The sequence below is a fragment of the Ictalurus punctatus genome, chromosome 9, assembly GCF_001660625.3.
Source record: "Ictalurus punctatus breed USDA103 chromosome 9, Coco_2.0, whole genome shotgun sequence".
Taxonomy (NCBI): Eukaryota; Metazoa; Chordata; class Actinopteri; order Siluriformes; family Ictaluridae; genus Ictalurus; species Ictalurus punctatus.
In genome coordinates, this window is record NC_030424.2 from 19,982,440 (window position 1) to 20,004,124 (window position 21,685).

General features: G+C 37.7%; 1 protein-coding gene across 2 annotated transcripts in view; it reads right to left on the reverse strand.

Moving 5' to 3' along the window:
- The window catches only part of sntg2 (syntrophin, gamma 2), a 45,962-nt gene that overhangs the window by 4,790 nt on the left and 19,487 nt on the right, over positions 1-21,685 (reverse strand). For both annotated transcript variants that reach the window (XM_017477175.3, XM_017477176.3), the window contains exons 6-14: positions 21,247-21,288; positions 16,745-16,832; positions 16,273-16,364; positions 12,436-12,563; positions 8,770-8,899; positions 6,590-6,628; positions 5,857-5,973; positions 3,686-3,757; positions 3,342-3,551 (exon numbers count right to left, since the gene is read on the reverse strand). In XM_017477175.3, the coding sequence (XP_017332664.1) occupies positions 3,342-3,551; positions 3,686-3,757; positions 5,857-5,973; positions 6,590-6,628; positions 8,770-8,899; positions 12,436-12,563; positions 16,273-16,364; positions 16,745-16,832; positions 21,247-21,288 (918 nt within the window). The remainder of the gene's footprint in view (positions 1-3,341; positions 3,552-3,685; positions 3,758-5,856; positions 5,974-6,589; positions 6,629-8,769; positions 8,900-12,435; positions 12,564-16,272; positions 16,365-16,744; positions 16,833-21,246; positions 21,289-21,685) is intronic.

The window sequence follows — 21,685 nt, forward strand, 5'->3', positions numbered from 1 at the left end:
GTCAGCAAAATGTGACACGTGCTTCATTCCCAGACACACTGCCATGACTTACGAGGCAAGAGACATTCATCTGACGGGAAAAGCCTGATGTCGCCTTGTGTGAGCACTGTCTGTGACATGCAAAGTATAGACTATACAGAGCTAATTGGAGAGTTTCCTCTGGGAATTCAATAAACACATAGTGAAGAGTGCTTTAGGATTTACCCATCAGCTTGACTGAAGCTTAAATCTGATCTGTCTTCTTAATGCTGAAATCCACGCATGTTTATTGCTGCACTAACCACAGAGTACCAGAACTTCATCTCACTTCAGCTGGTGACAACAACAATACCGCTGTGCACCTTTTGCACAATGAGCTGACCTTAAAATCATCAAGCGAGTCATGTTTAAATGAACTGGACAAAAAAAAAAAAAAGGTATTTTATCTTCTTGCTGGTCATGTTTATTTTACACTGTACCTTTTTGAATTGCAGCCTAAGCTTTAACTGCTGAGCACTTATTACAGACCACAGGAGGTTTGACTAATTGGCTGGAGAACAGAGGATAACCCACTAATTGAAATTCTCCATCACATTCACTAGCCCCACATAGAACAATGACTCAAGTTTACAACAATAAGGCTGGGTGCTTTTTTCCTCCTTCGGCTGTTTCCATTTTGTGTAAAGCACTGACAAAGCCACATGCAAGCCTTCTCTGCAAAATGCCTAGGGATAATCCTCACACTGGGCATGCTCACACATGCAGAATAAACTCATCAACAACTCAAGTAGCTCTGATGACTGGAAGAAACCAAGCCACATGGAGTTTAACTTTGGTCTTTAAGTCAGCCATGAAATCAAGCATTAAAATCCTAATTAATTACACCCAATAAACATGTTTCTGACACGATGAAAGTGGTAGGTTTACAAACCAGCCTCACACGTTGTTTAATGGAGTCCTTAACTATATTTATATCCAAATAAGGACACTACATGCAGCTGAACCACTGAAGACTCCAGTTTTGCATACTGATAACAGGGATTTTACTGGTTGGATTAAGGGCACCAAGTCTTTAATCTCAATTAATACATTCTGAAAGAGGAGCTTCTTCCTCGTTCTACTTTTAAATCTAATGTGAACTTTTCAACTGCTTCACTTAGGAGCTTGGCTTGGGAGCTATTCACATAGTTAAAGGGGAAAGAAAAAGAACTTGGAGGAATCATGCTCCTGAACTCCCCATGACTTCGCCACTTGAAAAGCCCACAGAACATAATATGATTATTATATCTGTCATGCTCTTTCACAAACCTCTAGTACTGCCGTCTTACAGACCTACCAAGCTGGGGGGAAAAAAACACCATTTTACAGAGAAGGATGCAGACAATCTCTTGGGGTTTGTAAAGAACCTCGGTGCAGAACCACAGTGAGGAATACGGAAGGGTTTACACATGCTGTATTTGTGTTTCTGCTGTATTATATGGATTTTAATCTTTTCTGACAGCTTCTTTCCTTTGTATTATTTATAAATGTCTCTAGTTAAGGGTACCGAGCATCACAGCCCTCAGGCTTTGAGCTGCCTTTTCTCAACCTCTATTTCTATTCTGAGAATAAGGAATATTATATCAAGCACTGCTGGCCATTTTTTAAATCCTTGACCTGACATCTGAAGATGTTCTTTAATAAGCATGCCTGGATGAATTCGGATGAAAACAAACCATGATAGTATGCAGCTTGGTTGACTAGTTTGAAATAATTTTCGATTTATGTTCTCATTACACATTAAGATGTTAATATTTTCTAAGCACTATGTGCTGGTTTGCTAGACAGCTTAAGTGGCTATCAGCTAAAGCCTGGGAAAAGAAAAGACCATTCATTATTGTCCATTTAAGCTCTCAGTAAAAGACTAGCTTTTATTTAGTCCAACCTTGTAGTTCTGTATACCCAGTTATTCACTTCTTGTAGAATGATATGATGTGAAAGAAATGCCAAGTGTGGAATGTTTACCATAATCATTTCATTTATACATGCATTCTATGCTTTAGAGCTGAAGAAAGTTATGTGTTGGACCTTCCCTGGCCCTAAAGAGCAACGTTCTTAATGACTGATTAAGGATTACATCCTTCACCTCCTGAACTTAAGGCAGCTCACACTTTACAAAAGTTATCCTACTGGAGTTTGTCACTAAACCAATGATGCCGCCAGCCACTGCTTTGTGCAGCAGAGGCAATTTAACGGCTCAGTGAGGGTAAGTCTTACAAAACAGTTTCTTTAGTGAAATTTAATTAAAGCAATAATAATGTTCAAAAAGGAACAAATCACAGGGGGGAAGTAGGCTTGCCTCCAGTTTCACATTTCTGTTCTGGACTGCCAGGATAATTAAAAGCAATGGTTCACTTGTACATGAAAAACTGTATTATTTATTCAGAATGACTGTGTTGTGGACTGGTAATACACATGTTTTCATGTTAAGAGGTCACTGTACCTAAAATAGTATGATATACCATATAAATTAGAAGGAAAAATCCTTAAGATGTAATTATTGGCTAGGTTCATCAGTGAATTACTAAGTCATACTATAATTATATCTGTAACAATTCTGACAGACATTTACATCAACATAAACAGACATTTATCAACATCCAAGTAAATTAGATTTCTGTCTGCCTTTCATTGTAAAGAGAAGACATCACAGATAATAACATCAATATATAAATTATTACCAACACACACAAACAGGTTACAAAATAATAAACACATGTACTACTGCAAAAGTTTAGTTTTCTTTCTTCATGCAAATCTATAAAATTTAGCAATTTGGATAAATTACAACCGAAGTAGGTATTATATTGTGTTACTTGATAAAATGGTTCTTAGATTAAAATATAATGGTAAAGTGATTTGATATCAAGAAATTGAGAATGAATGTATTTAATGACCATATACAGTATATTTATATGGAAACATATTTTGTAGTAATTAATCATAATAAATTCTGCAGGGAGTCACAAAAGCCTCCATACATAGATGAAATTAACACTTTTTAGCAATACATATATGAGAGCTTTAACTAGTCAATGCTGGCAAGTGACCATGGTATAAGCAGGATAATCCACAGCTAGGTGTGCAGTACATGTATTTTAATACTCTCCGCAGAAGTTCTTTTCCTCATCTTGTCATGCATTAAAATCATGTAATGCACACCTAACTGTGGTTTAAAATAAATATATATAGGTCTATTTAATAATGCCAACTTTGTTTGTTTCAGATATTCTAATCTTTATAAAGTCCTAAAGCATCTATATATAATACATATCATGAAACACCAGCTTGAGATTTCTTACCACAGAATCCATTGCACTCACCCCTGTTCTCTGCACCTCCATGAACACAGCTTTCTGGAAGGCTTTTTCCCAGAGTGCCAGCTCTGTACCCAGCTCCACACTGAAGCAGTAGCTCTGCCCATGACCCACCAGCACACTAAAGCTGAACCCTTCACTGTCCCGCAGCTCACAGTCCTGCTGCAGGCCCACGCACAGCTTCGGTTGAATCCAACAGTCCTCAGCTATCCACAGCTATACAGAGAAACATGGCCAACTCATTATACACTACATGATCATTTATGGTGACCCTGTTGCACACGAGCAGAACAGCTATTAGCACATACTGCTGCTGGCATAAAAAGCTAATAATAAGCATAGAACTTTACCTTATGAACCTTAAAGAGAACCTCACAGAGGTTAAATGTGGCCTCAGCTTGAGCCCATTCTGATGCACCAGCCTGGGGGGGGGGGGAGCAACATTGCACTGAGTGTTCTTATACAACATTCATAGTACAGTGAAAGAAAACTCTGCACTGTGGTGCTTAGCAGTTTCAGTTTTTAGAAGATTTTTGATATTGTGTGAAACTGTAGCTCAGCAAATTTTATCTGCAAATTTGCATATCTGTTCAATATCCTTCTGCGTGACCCAAAGAGCTGAAACATTTATATAACAATTTATTCTGAGTGTGTACCATAAGCTGAGCTGAGACAGATATACTGATTTATCATTGAACTTAATAAATTAATTGTTTTTCATAATCCAGATGTTTATCATCTATGCCACTGACAATACAACCCCATCTCCAAAAAAGTGTGTGTAAAATATAAATAAATGTAAATAAAAACAATGCAATGATTTGCAAATCTCATAAACCCATATGTTATTCACAACAGAACATAGAAAACATATCAAATGTTTAAACTGAGTAAATGTACCATTTTAAGGAAAAAATAAGGCAATTTTGAATTTCATGGCCCCAACACATCTCGAAAAAGGTGGCACAGGGGCGACAAAAGGCTGGAAAAAAAGTGTTACTAAAAAGAAACAGCTGGAGATTAATTGGCAAACAGTCTTTCAAAAGTAAAGATGGGCAGAGATTCAATCTGCAAAAAAACAATTTCAGAATAATGTTCCTCAATGTAAAAAAGCTCATCATCTAGAGTACATAACATCATCAAGAGATTCCAAGAATCTGGAGAAATCTCTGTGCTCAAGGGACAAGGGTGAAAATCAATATTACATGCCAGTGATCTTCGGGCCCTCAGGCGGCACTGCATTAAAAACAAGCATGATTCTGTAATGGAAATCACTTCATGGGCTCAGAAACACCTCCAGAACTCATTGTCTGTGAACACAGTTCTCCATGCCATCCACAAATGCTGGTTAAAGCTCTATCATGCAAAGAAGAAACCATATGTGAACATGATCCAGAAACGTCACTGTCTTCTCTTTGCCAAAGCTCATTTAAAATGGACTGAGGCAACGTGGAAAACTGTTCTGTGGTCAGACGAATCGAAATTTTTAATTCTTTTTGGAAACCATGGACACCACGTCCCCTAAACTAAAGAGGACTAAGAGGAGAGGGACCATTTGGCTTTTTATCAGCACTCAGTTCAAAAGCCTGCATCTCTGATGGTATGGGATGCATTAGTGCCTATGGAATGGGCGGCTTTCACATCTGGAAAGGCACCATCAATGCTGAAAGGTATGCACAGGTCTGAGAGCAACATATGCTTCCATCCAGATTCCATCCCATCTTTACTTCTGGGAGACTCTGCCTCTCTAAGATACTCTTTTTATACCCAGCCATGTTACTGACCTGTTGTCAATTAACCTAATTAGTTGCAAAATTTTCCTCCAGCTGTTTCTTTTTAGAAGCACTTACTTTTCCAGCCTTTTGTTGCCCCCGTCCCAACGTTTCTGAGATGTGTTACGGCCATCAAATTGAAAATGACCTTTTTTTCCCCCTTAAAATGGTATATTTACTCAGTTTAAACATTTGATATGTTTTCTATGTTCTATTGTGAATAACATATGGGATTATGTGATTTGCAAATCATTGCATTCTGTTTTTATTTAGATTTATTTACATTTTACACAGTGTCCCAACTTTTTTTGGAATTGGGCTTGTAATAAATCTAAAACATAATTATTTACTAAGCCAAAGTTTTGTCACTGTATTACTGAAGTAGAAGAGTTTTAGAACTCAAATGAATACAAAAGCAATGCTAGGCTGCATTTCAGTGGAAGAAATGAAATGATAAAACATTTGTCACAAATAACTTATGTCCTATTATGAGTGCTGGTAATAGCTTTTCTTCTATACAATCCATTAAAACTAATGGACTCATTATATATGACTATGAAGGATGCGCTGACATCCGCAAAGAACCAGAGCTGCCTAAAATATGTTTATGGAAGGAACACAGCCAAACACAAGATTGACTGCCCTATCCCCTTGGCTTAAAAGTGTCCTTGGGTGGGGTTGTACTCTTTATGATTTATAATTGGTGCAGAAAGTGTTTGGGCTTTTACTTCACAGAGTTATGGACTTACAGGAGGGCCCCTGAGAATGTAGAGAGAGGAGCCTTTCAATGCCAAGAACTTGTAGCTTTGAACCTGGTTGGCATTGCTCCTGTGAAGGTGCTCACACACCCAACCCATATGAATGATCTGCACAGAGAAACATTGGCGGGCTGAAAATCGATTTCCCACAATCTGCAGAGAGTTTCACACATCGAGCACTGTACACACATTCCACCACCTTCCATTGACTTCTAGTGTATATAAAAGCTTTGGGTTTTTTTTTTATAACCAACTGCAAATAATATTATATTCATAGATGCCTATGTAATTGTAACAATACTACTGAAAGTCACATAATAACTGAATACAGAATAGAAGAGACAAAGTAGATCAGCCTTTTTCACCCTTGATGATATAGGTCAGAATGATTTCATTTTTTGCAATTCTATGAATCATATTTTACACACACAAAAATCATACACAGGTATATTATATTATCCCACTCTTTCTTCCCTGTTCTCTCAAAGTTGCTCACAAGAACAAATTACAGATTAGGAGAGACAATTCTAAAGAGGAAAATTGTTAATCAGAATAATGGTGCACATTACTGCTCTTACATCATAGGTTTTAATGCTTGAAAGCATTTTTATGAATGCTAGGGGTGATATAGTGCAAAGTGAACACTTTTCTTGTCTTTGACCCACATGTAGAACACTATGAATTTGTAGAGAATAAGTAGGAACACACTGTAATAAAGGCATACCTGCTCATCAGGAGGATAGTATTTGTTTGCACTTTTTATCTGGAAAAAAAGGGAAACATTTTTACAGTTCATCTCATTATTATGAAGCTATAATTATGAATCTAAGCTTAAACTCTGATCTCATTACACAGTTATTCAACTTAATACATACAAATCAATAACTACCATGAAATATTCATTAACTACAATAAAAATAACAGGAAGGATGATGCAGTTACAATGAATCCTTAAAGTTTAATGAGTTAAATGATACCATTAGCAAAAGAAAATGTTGTTATTTTATTCACAAGTTTGGCCCGATTTTTTTTTGTCATATGATTTTATCATTTGATGCATAGAGATATGTACACAGTTATTCAAGTCATCCCGTATCAGGGAAATCAGCCCTTAATCTAGATTCTTTGAATTGAAGTGCAGTCAAAGAAAGAGTTTTCTCAGAGAAGACAGCAAATGAACCTTCTCCATATTCCTCCAATCTTTATACCACTTTCAGATTCTCTCTTTATACCACAGCAGTGTTGAATTCTCAAATCTGATAGGTCAGAAGGTGATGATGATTCTTTGAGTCTGTGATTTTCTACAGCAGGAGATCGGACAATAATGCCAGCTGTAATTAACATCACAGGTCTATATTAATGTTCTAATATATTATGAGCTAAAAAGTAACAGATTATTCACAGAGACTTGTAGGTAGATGCCCCATATGATCTAAGGCTAATAATAAATGGAGGCTGATGAGGGAACAACTATAACATAAGTAATAACAGGAACTAAAGTGTCTCACAGAGATTCCACAACAATAAATGTATCTAAAATTGAACAGAAACCATGACATATCATTCCTTAATGAAGTCAAAATTGTAATCATTAGCAAACTGCATTGGTGCAAGTGGAATAAAACACTTTGGTGCATGCCTTTTTCAGAAAATAATCTTTGAAGTGGTTTCCAGAACACTATTTTGCATCTTGCTGCATCAAATCGCTTACTGTAGATTATTCCTTAGTAAATAGGCTTGTGATATGCAATACATTTGGTGCACAATTGTTCAGATGATCTATTACAGAAAAGGTCAGCTTTAAGCTATCTGTTTTGTAGAAAATAGCATATACTGCAATCAAATAATTTTGGCAGGGAGTTAGCTTATACAAAAATAAAAATGGACAAAGCGCATAATTGTTCTAGTTTCATACAATCTTGTACACTATTCAACTGAAAACTTTTGCAACTCTAAAATCTGTCCGCTTCACCCCATTCCATCCTTTGTTAATGAGTAACTGTGTTCAAAAATAATTGTCAAAAGCTCACAAACAAAGACAAAGCTAATTTCTCATGCAATAACCTCAGCAACATTGAACTGCTGGGCAGGACCTGTTAGTAACCTCTTTCTAACCTCTTTCCACAAAGCCACAAGTGACAAGCCAAGATTCATACAATCTATTTATGGGTTATAGGTCACCACAATAAAAGTCAGAGTTCCGTTTCCCACTCACACATACAATCATCATTTAATTGAACATTTAGCAATCAGTGTCTGGATCCATAATTAGCTGACGTAAGGGCAGTAATTGCATGTAAGCCAGGCAGCTGTGTGGCAGTAAATCAGAACATGTTTGAGCTCGGCTATAGAAAAGGCCCACTAGATCATCAGTGCTCTAATTAACACGCTACACAGGAAATGAGATCATTAGGAAACATTCTTGTAGGATTTTAGTTCTTGGTTTTGAACACTGCAACAGGGGAATTCGGCACAAGCACACAAGATTATGAAAAACAGGGCAGAAAATAAAGTTTATATGCAATGGAGCTGTGTATTATTTGTGGGAATGTGAGCATTTCTACTGTCTAGTTACACTAAAAGGGTACCACATATAACTGACCGTGTTGTTGAAATTTTACCCTTTCAATGGTATAGCTCACTTCCTGTGTCTAAGGTTCAGTACAAACAGAATAATGGGCTGCTTTTACCTGTTCTGTCTGCTATGATCAACAATTTATCTCATCACCAGCCTCTATCCCATGTTAGTGGGTGGGGGAAAAAAAAGAATTAGCTGTAATTGTCTTGTGTGTGTGTGTTATATGCATCTATCTGAGCTTCCAGTTTCTAATAGTAATATTTTCAGGGGCTTTTGCTATCCAATAAGCATACTCATCAGTGTTCTGCATGCTACACAATACTCACACACTCCTGGGTCAGATCATTAATATTGGTTGATATTGCTTGAAGCCAATCTGTACTTTCTGCTGCAGTGCAAAACTGTAGAACATTGGTACATGCTCCATCTAATGCAAATACTTCGAAACTGTTTGACCTGGATGGAAAAGAGAAAGAGGGGGGGGGGGGGGGGGGGGGGGGTTGAATAGAGTGGAACTGAATATATTTGCTAATATAAAGCACAGAAAATTCCACGGGCCTCAGCTGAGCAGGTCTTTGTAGCAAATTGAGTTACAGCCATAAATAGGCAGATGATAATGTGTCATGTAAGATGAGCACAGATGCCACAGAAATGAAATTTCTTAAGGCAATTAAGACAACTACATAAAATGTTATGCCATGTGTATAAATAAATAGTTATAGTAATTAGTAGAATGCAGATCATTTCTTAAGAATTAAATGCTCTCAGAGGTATAGAAGGGTCATGTTTATTTACAGTCTTACATTTTTTGAGCAAATAGTCGTTATGAATGAAATGCGTTCAGATATAGCAGTTTCTTTCTATTTTTGTATAATTCTTGTACTGAAGTTTTATTGAACTGTTCATAAAAAATAAAAAAAAAATACATGGTAGCCTTGTCATCAATTGCATCTAATGTGATGGCTTTGACATTTCATTTATATATGTGTTTGCGACCTGGTGTAGATGAATTACTTTTTGATTTGGTGGACCGACTACTTAATGACAGCTGTCAGTTGTGTTCAACAGAAAGTAAAGTGACTGTGAGTTTAGTTTCAAAACGCATTTGTATGATGGTTGAGCAATTGTGTTTATCAGGGTCTTCAAGAGATGAGAGAATGAACTCTCAAAAGTAGGAAATGTATTTTTAATAATATAACCTAAAGATCGCCAACAAAATTCAGAAGATTCAGAAATAATGACCAAAAGGGCGCTTCCTGCTTGCTTAGCTGGATTCTACTCTAAACAGCATTTGTAGGAATGTAGGTTTGTTAAATAGAAATTATATACAATTATCTAATATTTCTCAGGGTTCTCTGGTTTCCTCTCACCTCCCCATGCCAGTACTGGTGACTCAAAATTGCCCCTAGGTGTAAATGAGTGTATGAATGTACAGTACACCACAGTTAAACTGATCAGTATAAAACAGTTACTAAGGAAATAACTATCAGTTGCAGTTCATCTTAATGTATGGATTTTTCCACACATTTTACTGTTATGGCCCATTTTTACATGGATTAATGTGTTACACAATCCCCCACAAAACATGGTACAACAAAGCTGTATACTGAAAGTCACAGAGAAATAATCTGTAAATTTATAAAAAAAATTAATAACAGAAATGATTATCCATTGCAGTATCAACACTGGTTTTGCGCAACAATGAGTACACCCTGTTGCTTAGCAGCTCAAAATCACTAATGCTGTCTCAATTTCAAAGACTTCTCACCTTTGAACTGGCCTCCAAAGTTCTGGCATTAGTCAGACTAGTATTCATGTAATGAAGTGTTAGAAAGACAAAATAAAAATTGTCAATATGTATTTGAATTTATGGGAATAGCTAATAGAGTAATAAGTAGATTAGAGAACTTTATTGTCAGTCCAAGTCATACAAGTATATGGTAGCATTCTCCAAAGCCCTGGTGTAATATATTATCTAATAGAGACCGTAGTGTGGCACAAGATAATCACCAGGAATTAGAAATGTTACAGTGCAATGACTGTGTAATCTATACTCTATAGTAAACCTTGACAATAAAAGTTGCTGTCAACATTCAGTGCTCATTATTACAACATACTAATGTCTATATCCAAAAATAACAGGAATGCAGCTCATGGTCATTCAGAAATGAGAGGAAATGCACATCATTAGAGCTGCCTGCTATGAGAATGATTTGCATATTGTTCTTTTAGTTTAGAACACTGAGCAATTTAGATAAAGTTTTGGATGAACAACACAAACAAGCTATTCATTTTCAGTATTTGTTCCTCAGGGAATCAAAGGAATTAAGAAGAACGACTGAGTTTAATGCTTCACATTTATACTGTACAGTTTTAAATGGTTTAATCTAAGTGTTGTTTGGTACTGCACAATTAAAGTATTTTCATTGTTCATTGTTCATGAAATTGAAGTGACATCACATAATACCATGTTATATACAAATACAAATAACATTATTTGAACTTTATCTACATTTTTTAAATAATACATACTCCCACAGCCAAATGCCATAATGTGTCACAAAATTAGACTCATATTTTCTCCTAAAAAGTGCCATAATTTAAATTAATACAGGTCATGCGTACAGTAGAACGATACTCTGCTTGGTCTGGTTCTGATAGAAATTGCCTGGAGAATGTAATGTTCTGCTTGAACTAGCAGGAGGCTGCAGTCAAGTCCTCTGAAACCAAGAAACTGTCTGTGTGAGTGACAGAACACAATAAAAAATCCATTAGTCAGGAGAAGTGCATTTTTATTGGGCTTTGCCATGCATTGTGAAAGGGCTCTAACAGAGGAATGAACGACAGAATGAGTGGAAACAAATAGGATAGGAATGGGTGTGGGAAGGCATAAGAATTTAGGTCTAAAAAAAAGGGGGTGATGCAAACTCTCCAGGGAGCCTCAAAAAGGAGTTTTGAAATGATAAAAATCAATGAATCTCTCTTTCTGGGGATATGACACTGTTTGGAAATGAAAGTGTGAAGAGAATTTGAAGCAAACTAATAAATCTATTTGTGGCTTCCTTGACGAATAGTAATGGAGAGAATCTGCATGGATATTAGAATTTAAGCCAAAGCTAGCTAGGGTATAGAAAAAAAAACAGAATAAGACCCATTATATCCATTATATAGCCTGGGGCAGTGATCACCAACCTAATCCAACAGACCTGATCCATGTAATTGAGTAGCCTGATTATGTGGAGCAGGTGTGTTAGATTTGGATTCTGTAGAAAAGTAGATTTCCAAAACAGGGTTGCTGATTAGTATCCAATGTTCATGAAGGGAAAAATGTCCTCCTATAAGAAATAATAACACATAATAATGGAAAGTATCGAGCTTTATCCGCTAATGTAAATCTATATATAAATAATTTATCATGATAATATAAGCTTGTATATATTCATGTCTATGAAGCCCACACGTCACTTTAATTTCAAGCTAACAACTTGGTGTCAAACAGTAGAAACGTAGGCGTCCAATTCACCAAATGCTTGGAGCAAAGCAATAATGATAAGAGATTACTTTTGGAGTGAGTGGAGTCTAAATATAATTACTTCCTGCTAACAATATAAATACACTCAAAGGCATCAGTCCTAATTATAAATGGAGACTCTATTTCATATAGTGACATTATGTGCTTAAAACTTTAATGCAATCATTTTAAATATTTATTTTTCTACTTAAGTTGGTTGGGAGTTCTACTTCAGTAGAAATATAGTGTTGTTTTCCTACAATCCAACAGCAGTCTATCAAAGTTAGAGCTACTTCTTATAAACCTCAGTGCCCCTCTATCTGTGATCTGCATCAGTGACCTTTTCAGACACAGCATGATGCTGCATAGATATTGGACTTAACACTCACTCACTTAGATGAAAAATGCTTGCAAAACCAACAAACCGGCCAGGTTGTGCCACGCTTTGGATCTAGAATTGCATCACGACGGATTACCACACCTCAATTTATCGCTTCCAGCTTTGTGTTTAGAGACTCGAGCCATGGACAGGGGGAGGGAGACGGCATCCAGCCAGCGCTTCTCATACTTTGGTTCATTAGCCGAGGGTGAGGAGGGTGAAGACGGTGCCTAGATAGAATAAATGAGAGAAAAAAGAAGTGGAAAGACAGGCAAAAGCATGAACATGAGAGGAGGGGCAGTTCATCTTAGCCCCTCTTCAGTGCACTTTGATCAGTGCAAAACAACAACTGGGTCGCACGCTTCAGTAGCATCACTGAAGCTGCATGCCGCCTCTAGATAATAAACCTCGTCTTCTTTTCGTACCACCATCCTAGAGTATTTACTAAATGAGAACATTTTGACACTTTGAAAAGCAGGGCAATGCTTTATATATTTACTGCAAATATGCAAATAGCATCAGACCTCTGAAGCATTTCAGGATAAATAAGAGAAGAAAGACTGAAACAAATTAGCCTGTGCTGGCTATTCATATTCCCCATTATAATAGCTTTCAGCTATAAAACAGCTTCATGATAAAAGTTAAAAATTTGTAATATACATATCATTGCATATACGTGTGGTGCTAATTTGCATGCTTTGGATGGAAATCTCCCTACCTCATTTACCTCCATGAAAAAAAAAAATCTGTGTTTGTTTTAGACATCGGTAATATTTTCCTTAAGACCACCAATAAATTGTGGTTCTCTGCAGACCTCCAGCACTTTAACTTGACTCAAAAGCGGAGATTGTCTAGTCCTCAAATTATTACTTCCACAGAGCACAATTCTCTACTTCCACACTAAATCACAGTGGAGAAAAGAGGATTGAATGGCTGTTCTCAGGCTGAAGTACTCTTATTTCAGAAAGCATACATTCAGAAAGCATATTCTGCAAGGGAAGAAAAACAAATTTAGATGCTTAAAATACTGGATTAGTATGTCGTAACATATTGTTTAGTAACTACTATGAATTATTCAGAACTACAGTGGAATTAAAGCAGAATGGTATAGTACTGTGTAAACATAATAAGTAAACTCTGTAATGCTAACATGTTTACGGAAATGAAAAGTTTCTAAATTTAAAAATGTACTGTGAAGTAAGGTAAACTGTAAAAAACAAACAAAAAAAAAAACACCCTTTTCAACTGCATCAGTTCTCTTGGGTACAATGTGGTACAGTTTTTGCTGTTAGGTTTTTTTTCCAAGCATCTTGGAGAACCTGCCACAGTTCTTCTGCAGGTGTTGGCTGTCACACTTGCTTCTGGTCTCAGACAACCTTGGTGAGTTTTTTTCTTTTGCACAGTACTGCATATAATGAGGAATGTGAGTCAGGGGTTCTGATCGGTTCTGGAAGTTTAAAGGGTTAAAAAAAAACATCTGCTAGACAGCTCTACACTCTATTGTCATGAATTGCAAGTTCTGCTCTTGACTTATGTATAGAGCATGGTTACAGTGATAAGCTGTGATAGAACAAGATGTCATTCTGTTGTGGGGGAAAATACTCCAGCATAGTAGATAAATCTTACTAGTTTTCACTAGATTTCAAATTATTAATGAGTCATACAGTATGAGTGTACTTTAAATTAAACCATACCATGAAATTACATATTATACATTACAGACTGCACTTCCACTAGATCCAAATATAAACATGTTAATAAGGAAATTAGATTATATGCAGTTGAATATACATGTAACATGTTTGTAGCTATTTCAACACATTATATTTATGAGGGCTGTCCAAGTGAATTCTGACACTGGTAATCAAATCAAAAGTTTGGTGCTGTAGCCAATTAGGCATACGTCTTAGGCACTTTCTCGAGTGAGATTCACTCTTGATGCACACCAAGGCTGGATAATTAAACCTGATTTGACTTTCATGTCGCGCTGTGCTAAAGTCCGAGATGACAAGGAATAAAATATAGTCACCATGTCAAGATGAATTATGGTGACAAAGTGCCTGCTCTCTAGCACGGACCAAATCCCAGCACCACTGACATTGTTGTCCTTCATATCAGGTTCCCTGCCATACCACAAGATATTTCTGAGGTAACGAGAGATGCAACACTAATTATTGGAAGGCATGTAAATGAATCAGTGCTCATCCCCAGGTGCTGTGAAAGCAAAACAGTGTCAATCAACTCAATGTCGGAGGAGCATACAGGGAATGACAAGCTCTGCGAATTCTAATCACCTGCAGGGAAGGAAGCATCAAGAGTAAAGCAGGATTAACAAAAACCCTCATTTAGAAAACACTTTTGTTGACTCAGCAATTAGACAACCACAGCTCATATTTTAATACAATCTTTCCTTGAACACAAAACTCGAGAAAACAGGAGAGAGAAAAAGAGTCAGCGTCAATAGAAGAAATGTGGATAAAGAATCTTTACCCACTATGTTTGCTACCTGGATACAGTGACAGTTTAATAATGGAGTGGCCCAGCTGGGCAGGTTTTTTAAGCATTTGTCTTCTATGAAAAGAGAAACAAGAAACAAGCCTGCCATCCATTCATTCTTCTTCATCTGTCATGCCGAGCATATTTCATCCAGACGGCTTCATTAAAGCACACACCCTCATGCTCTCAAAGGATGCACATGCAGTACCTCTAAAAGAACAGAGCTGATAACCGAGCTGATTAATGCATATTCAACATGTTCATTCATGTGTTTCTACTCATGTGAATGAATCTCTTGGGGCTTTGAGGCACTGAGTCATGAAAGTCATGGCATGTTCACCTTCACATGACACTCTCTGTTTGATAATAAGCTGCCTGATAAGCTGTCACCTACCTGCCCTGCCCTATAGGAACGCCAGCACAGCAATCTCTATGGCCTGCTGTTTATTTATGTCTTACTACGTAGGGCGCTTGTCTAATTCCATTTACTAAACAAAGATGAAATGAACTCACATGGTTAGGGCACTGAGATTTACATAACATTAGTACGGGACTAATATGTGATGGATGAGGTGTCTGGTCCCACAGCTAGCGCCTTGTGGAGCTGGTAGAATATAGCCTACTGAGATACTGTACACGTGCTCATTCTTTTCACATCTCAGCAAGCCATCATATTCACACCTCTGTGAAAAAAAGATTCATGCATGGAATGCTGGCCGATAACACCTCATGATTTTCACTATTATTTACTGAAGTCATTAAAAAAAAGTCTCATGGGTATAAATAGAACATGACAAAATGGCAGTGGTGATCATTCTTATTGACTAATCTGACTGTACATGAAATATACGATATGTTTAGTAATTCTGGTGGTAATATGTTGGTTGGTGCTGTGCAGCAGTGCAGTTACAATGATATTTAATAGAAGGAAATATTTAAATGATCTCAAACATAAGGCATAATTATCAGTTTTACTTGTTAGCTCCAGGAACTTTCAGTGTCATATTAATAATAAATTTGGTTATGAACTGCAGCTATAGCATGCAGTCGTACGGATTTATGGCAGAGACTTGGCTCAGCTAGTTAGTGATATACAAAATGGCAAGCACAGTGGCACTGAGAGCAGTATTAGAATGCAAGTTAAAGCTTTGGAACCTGTACAGATTGTACAGATGAGGGCAAGACAGACTAATAGACTACAGCACTGCTGCATCGTTCACTTTAGTTAGAGATGAAGCAAAAGCTAATTCCCACTGGCACCACTATCAACAGCTCAGACTAAAGATGATATGATAATTCAAGGTTAATATGCAACTTGGTCAGGGTGGATTTTATTTTAATGTCATCTTTACAACCTGTCATTCAAGCAACTTTCCACTCTTTTGAATTGGATTGTTTGTATAGAACTGACTGACAGAATACTGTACGCAGAGATGTACTTACCGTGTTGCTTAAATTCCCATTTAAATGTAAACCACTGTCAAAAAGTGGCGAGGATGCTCTGCTACTCTGATCACTGGATGGTCCTGGAGAGCCTGAAGAAGAAAATATCCCAGACTGTTTACGATTCAATATATAACCACACTGCTAGTGTGCTGTATGATCTGGATTTACTATTGTAATCAGTTGTGATTAGTAAAACCAGCAACTGAAACAGTAAATCTAAACAAACGGAGCCTTTTTCTACAAAGCATAAGCAATAAAACCAGTCTCGCATTTGCTCATTTTGGCATTTTAAACAGCTCTGAAAAGACCCATTAATAGAGACTGTAGATGAACACAGTTTGATGTGGCAGCCAAATCCAGTTGCAGCACTACATTTCCTTTAAAGGTCTTAGCTCTACAGCAGCTTAGAGCTGTTGTAACCCCCTGCAGAGCTTGTGAATGCTCGTGAAGGTGCGCAGTGCAAACTCACCTAATGGGAGCTTTAAAAAGGCTGGTGCCTCCCTGAGGTACCTCACAGTGATTGTAACTTCATCTCCAGCAGTTCGCAAGAGATGAACCTGACCAGGAAACAAAAGAAAGTGAGAGACAAGGAGAGAAGAGAGGCAGTGAGGGCGCTGTGGGAGACGGATAGGGAGAATAATATCCTCTTAACACTGCAGGACGGTCGACATGATAAAAAGCTAACATTGGTGAAGGAAATGTATAAAATGAGAATGGCACATTGAACTGGCTTTAAAAGGTCTTCAACATTAGAATGAATTCATTTATTAAAATCAAAATGCAAGCTCATGATGGATCAATACGACTTCTTTGAATAATTACAGAGTTCTGTACCCTCTGCTAAGCTTTCGTGTGATCTAAGAGGCCAGTTAACTGCTGCTCAGAAACGTAATTATCCCGGCAGTCTCTGGTAGCTTTATATTGCATCATCCGCAATGCATATGATTTAAAACTACTGTCCAAATATATGAAAAGCCTGTGTTCAAGTAATTCGCACTACCCCCTTTTATCTAAACAGCCGCCTAATGCTTTTCAGAATGTGCCAATGCATTTTGTCTTCTTTAAAGAACCTTCTAAAAGTCTTTGATCAAAACCATAACCAGAGGACTTACTCAATCTAGTCAAGTCAATTTGTTCAGTCTATGATTAATAAGAAGTGGTTTGTCAAGAATTTCTACAAAGGGCTTACCCCAAATCATGCTGACTATAAAGTCATGCTTTTGACATTTAAAGCCCTTAATGACATTGATACGGCATATCTTGCTGATCTCTCGACGCATTATAGCAGCGCCCCACCACTTTGAACAGCTGATGCAGGTTTACTGCTAATCCATAGGATCACATACAACCTGCTGGAAAGGCTTTTTTTCTTGTATAGGTCCTAAACTCCGCAGCAGTATTTTAGAGAATATTAGGAATCCAAGCTCTGAGTTTTTGTTCAATAAATGTTTAAACAGGCCAATGCTTAGTGTACCCTCAGGTTTACACTCACTCTGTTGATATGTTTGTCACTTTCATTTCATCCTTCAGTTCAATGTTCACAAATTATCATTTATTATTAAATCCAATTGGATGCTTTGCCAGAAACTTATAGCAAAGCCTCTTAGAGCATAGCCTCTTTACCTCGTTTGAAACTACATATGGCCCTTTTAAGGTCTTGCTTATAAAAGGATCATGAGTCTAATTAATACACGATGACTGAACATGGGTTTGATTTCATGCTTTGAATTTACTAGAATTAAAACTACTCCGTTAACATTTATTGCTGTAAAGAGGTTCTTTTTAATATAGTCCTTATTTTTTACAAATGACTACGGTTCGTTCAGCTCTGACTGCTCTCTAAATCCAGACCTGTTCTAAAAAGTTAATTTTTTGTACTTTCATATCACTTTTTAATCACCTCGGGATAAGTCAGGGACACTGCACAGTGGGTATTACATTCACCTGTCTGTAATTTGTAATCTTTGTTTTTTAAGCATTCTGAGAATATTTGATATGTAATCTCTAATATCATCCTGTGACAAATATTAGGCTACTGCACTGCAAAATTCTTCTAATAATATTCTTATTATGCCATGATATTAAGAGACTTCATATTGTTTAAGTAAGAACTCTGACCTCTCACAACACTTCATTTAGCTTTCTGTTTTCTATCTGTTGTGCCTGGTTCCTGCTCCTTTGTCAGTGTCAGCAATTGTGTCTAGTTTGTTTTGACTGTCCTTCCAAAATCACATGCAGTTACACTGCCATTCTAAGCCATGACTCTTGTACTCCTTGTTTGTTATCTGTTTTCTAGTTCTACTTTCTCCAAGATGTGTTTCTGCTGTCATCAGGTTTTTCACTCTGGGCTGTCTGCCTGTATTAAGATATATGGATTTGCTTGTGTTTTGACTCTGGCTATGGAATTGTATCCAGGTTTCTGCACTTTGCACTTACTTACATCATCTTGGACTTTCCTTTTACATAATCACTGTGTTGAAAAGAAATGTGAAAATTGAGAGCAATTTGGCTATATTTTTCTATAAATTGACAACTGCTGAACCAAACCTTACCAGACTACCCTTAACCTTAACCATCCTTTAGTTCTCATTTACGAATTGTTAAGAACTACTGACTGAGGTAGTGCTGTACTTTTTTTTTTAATGATGATGATTTTTTTAATGATGGACAAAAGTATGTGGACACCTGACTATCAGACCCATATGTGCTTTTTGAACATCCCATTCCAGATTTAGTCCCTCCTTAGTCCCTAGGTTTTAGAGCGCGGCTGTGGGGATTTGCGCATTCAGACACAAGAGCATTAGTGAAGTCAGGCACTGATGTCAGGCGAAAAGCCCTGGCACACAGTCAGCATTCAAACTCATCCCAAAGCTGGTCAGGGCTCTGTGCAGGACACGCAAGTTCTTCCACACCAACCTTAGCAAACCATGACTTCATGGAGCTTGCTTTGTGCACTGTCATGCTGGAACAGGTTTAGGCCCATTTCCAGTAAAGAGAAATCTTAAAGCTACAGCATGTGCTTCCAACTTTGCGGCAACAGATTGGGGAAGGCCCACATATGGGTGTGAAGGTCAGGTGTCCACAAACTTTTGGCCAATTGTGTATATACAGACAGGAAAATAACTATATAACAATTCGACATAAAGTGTAAGGGGTTGGGCCACTGTCACGTAATGGCAGTTGAGACGGATCCAAGTGCAGTTAAGAGCTTCATTGAAGAGAAGCAGGCAGACAAATCCAAAAACGTGAATCAAAAGTGTGGTCCAAAACAGGCAATGGGTCAGGCGATCAGCAAACAGGATAAACCAGGCTAAGACAGGAATCGTGAACCTAGGACAAGAACAGGATCAAAACCATGAAACCATGAAAAGTCAGAGTATCAAAGGCCTGGTACGTTACGGATACGCAAACAATACTTCGCCCCGAACATGGACACATGAGGGGTTTAAATAACAAACGTAATCACGGGTGAACACAAAACAGCTGAGACTAATAATAACACGTGAGGGTTACATGGTAAATGGTCTTCACTTATATAGCACTTTTATCCAAAGCACTTTACACTGTGTCTCATTCACCGATTCACACCACCAATGGTAGCAGAGCTGCCATGCAAAGTGCTAGCTTGCCATTGGGAGCAACTTGGAGTCAAGTGTCTTGCCCAAGGACACTTGGGAGTTATGTGGGCCTGGAATCAAACCGCCAACCCTACGGTTAGTGGACAACCCACTCTACCACCTGAGCCACAGCCGCCCCACCTGATAACATACAATGGTGGAGACAGGACATAAACCATAACAAACACGCACGAGACGTAAACAAAATCCATGTCACTGAACAACCCAGAAGCGGATGCTCGCACTTCGAGTTCGTGCTTCAGGTTTCAGAGCGTGCTGCGAGCTCCAGTGCTTTGCGCGAGGGGAAATCGTGACAGCCACCACAAGTTTCAACAAGACTCAGGAAATGTACCTTAGAGATGACAGCATTTTTCCAAAAAGATATTCCCTTGATTGGTGTTTTGATGATGGTGGTGGAGAGCACTGTCTAACAAGTCAGTCCAAAATCTCCCATAGGTGTTCAAAGGGGATAAGATCTGGTGACTAAGAAGGCCATAGCATGTTTTACATCCCTTTCATCCTTATCAAACCTATCAGTGACTTCTCATGCCCTGTGGATGGAGGTGGAGTTATCCTGGAAGATACTACTTGCATCAGGATAGAAATGTTTCATCATAGGATAAAGGTGATCAGTCAGAATATCTTTGTAGTCTCTCTACCCTCTATGCAGACAAGTGGAACCAAACCATGACAGCAAAATACCACCCACAGAATAACAGAGCCACCATTTTTAACTTCAATTTGTCGCCCGTCTGTACATCTGAGTGACAAGTAATTTATTTACAACACAAGACCATCTTTTATTATGGCAATCATGGATTCCCTCAAGCTTAGTATATTCACAGCTTATTATCTGACACTGTCTATTCTTTACCATATGACTACACATAATAATCAAATCGTAATCCTTCAAATATCAGTGGTCAATCTGTGACAAAGAGATTGTTAGAGCTGAAACTGCTTGTCATTGTTAGCTTTTGGTTTCTGAGAGTAAGATCATTAATCATCTCTCTTGACTTCCTTAATGTGAAAGGAGAGACCAGCTGTTTGGTGTGAGAACACAGAGAGAGAGGGAGAGAGGGAGAGAGGGAGAGAGAGAGAGAGAGAGAGAGAGAAGGAGAGAGAGGGAGAGGGAGAGGGAGAGAGAGATAGAGAGAGAAAGAGAGATTATGGTATTATATACTTGTAGATTATACTTGTATTATGGTGTAGCAACAGAATGAAAAAGATAAATATTTCTTATATAATAAAAGATTGCACATGGATCAGTCAGGCACCTCTGATCAATGCTCCATCACTGTCATTTCAATACCACAGGCAGGAATAATGACACAACTGATGAGTGAATACTTACAACTTCTTCATGTGTGCACTTCTCCACATTGATGCCATTGATCTGCATGAGACAAACGTTTTCATTAAAAACACATTTGATCATTTTTTATTCAATCTTATTTGAAAAGAATTTTTTTGCAGTCATAGTCATACTTTTATAGTCAACGCTGGAAACAGTGCAACAAATTGGAGTCGACTCCATAGTGTACCATACTGTGAAGTTCCAGATGTACATCCATCCTTCTAGCGGTTAGTCCATAAATGTTTAACATTATGTTTTATTTACTTTACATTTTTCATTTAAGGGCTGATTTATACTTCTGTGACCACACATCTGCATCGAGCAGATCAAGACAGCAAGCACAGATGCTTGCATTGGTGTCCACATTCATACTTGCATATAATGTACAGTAGGGGGCCATGGCCCACAAACCCAACTAGAATTTACAGAAAAGGGA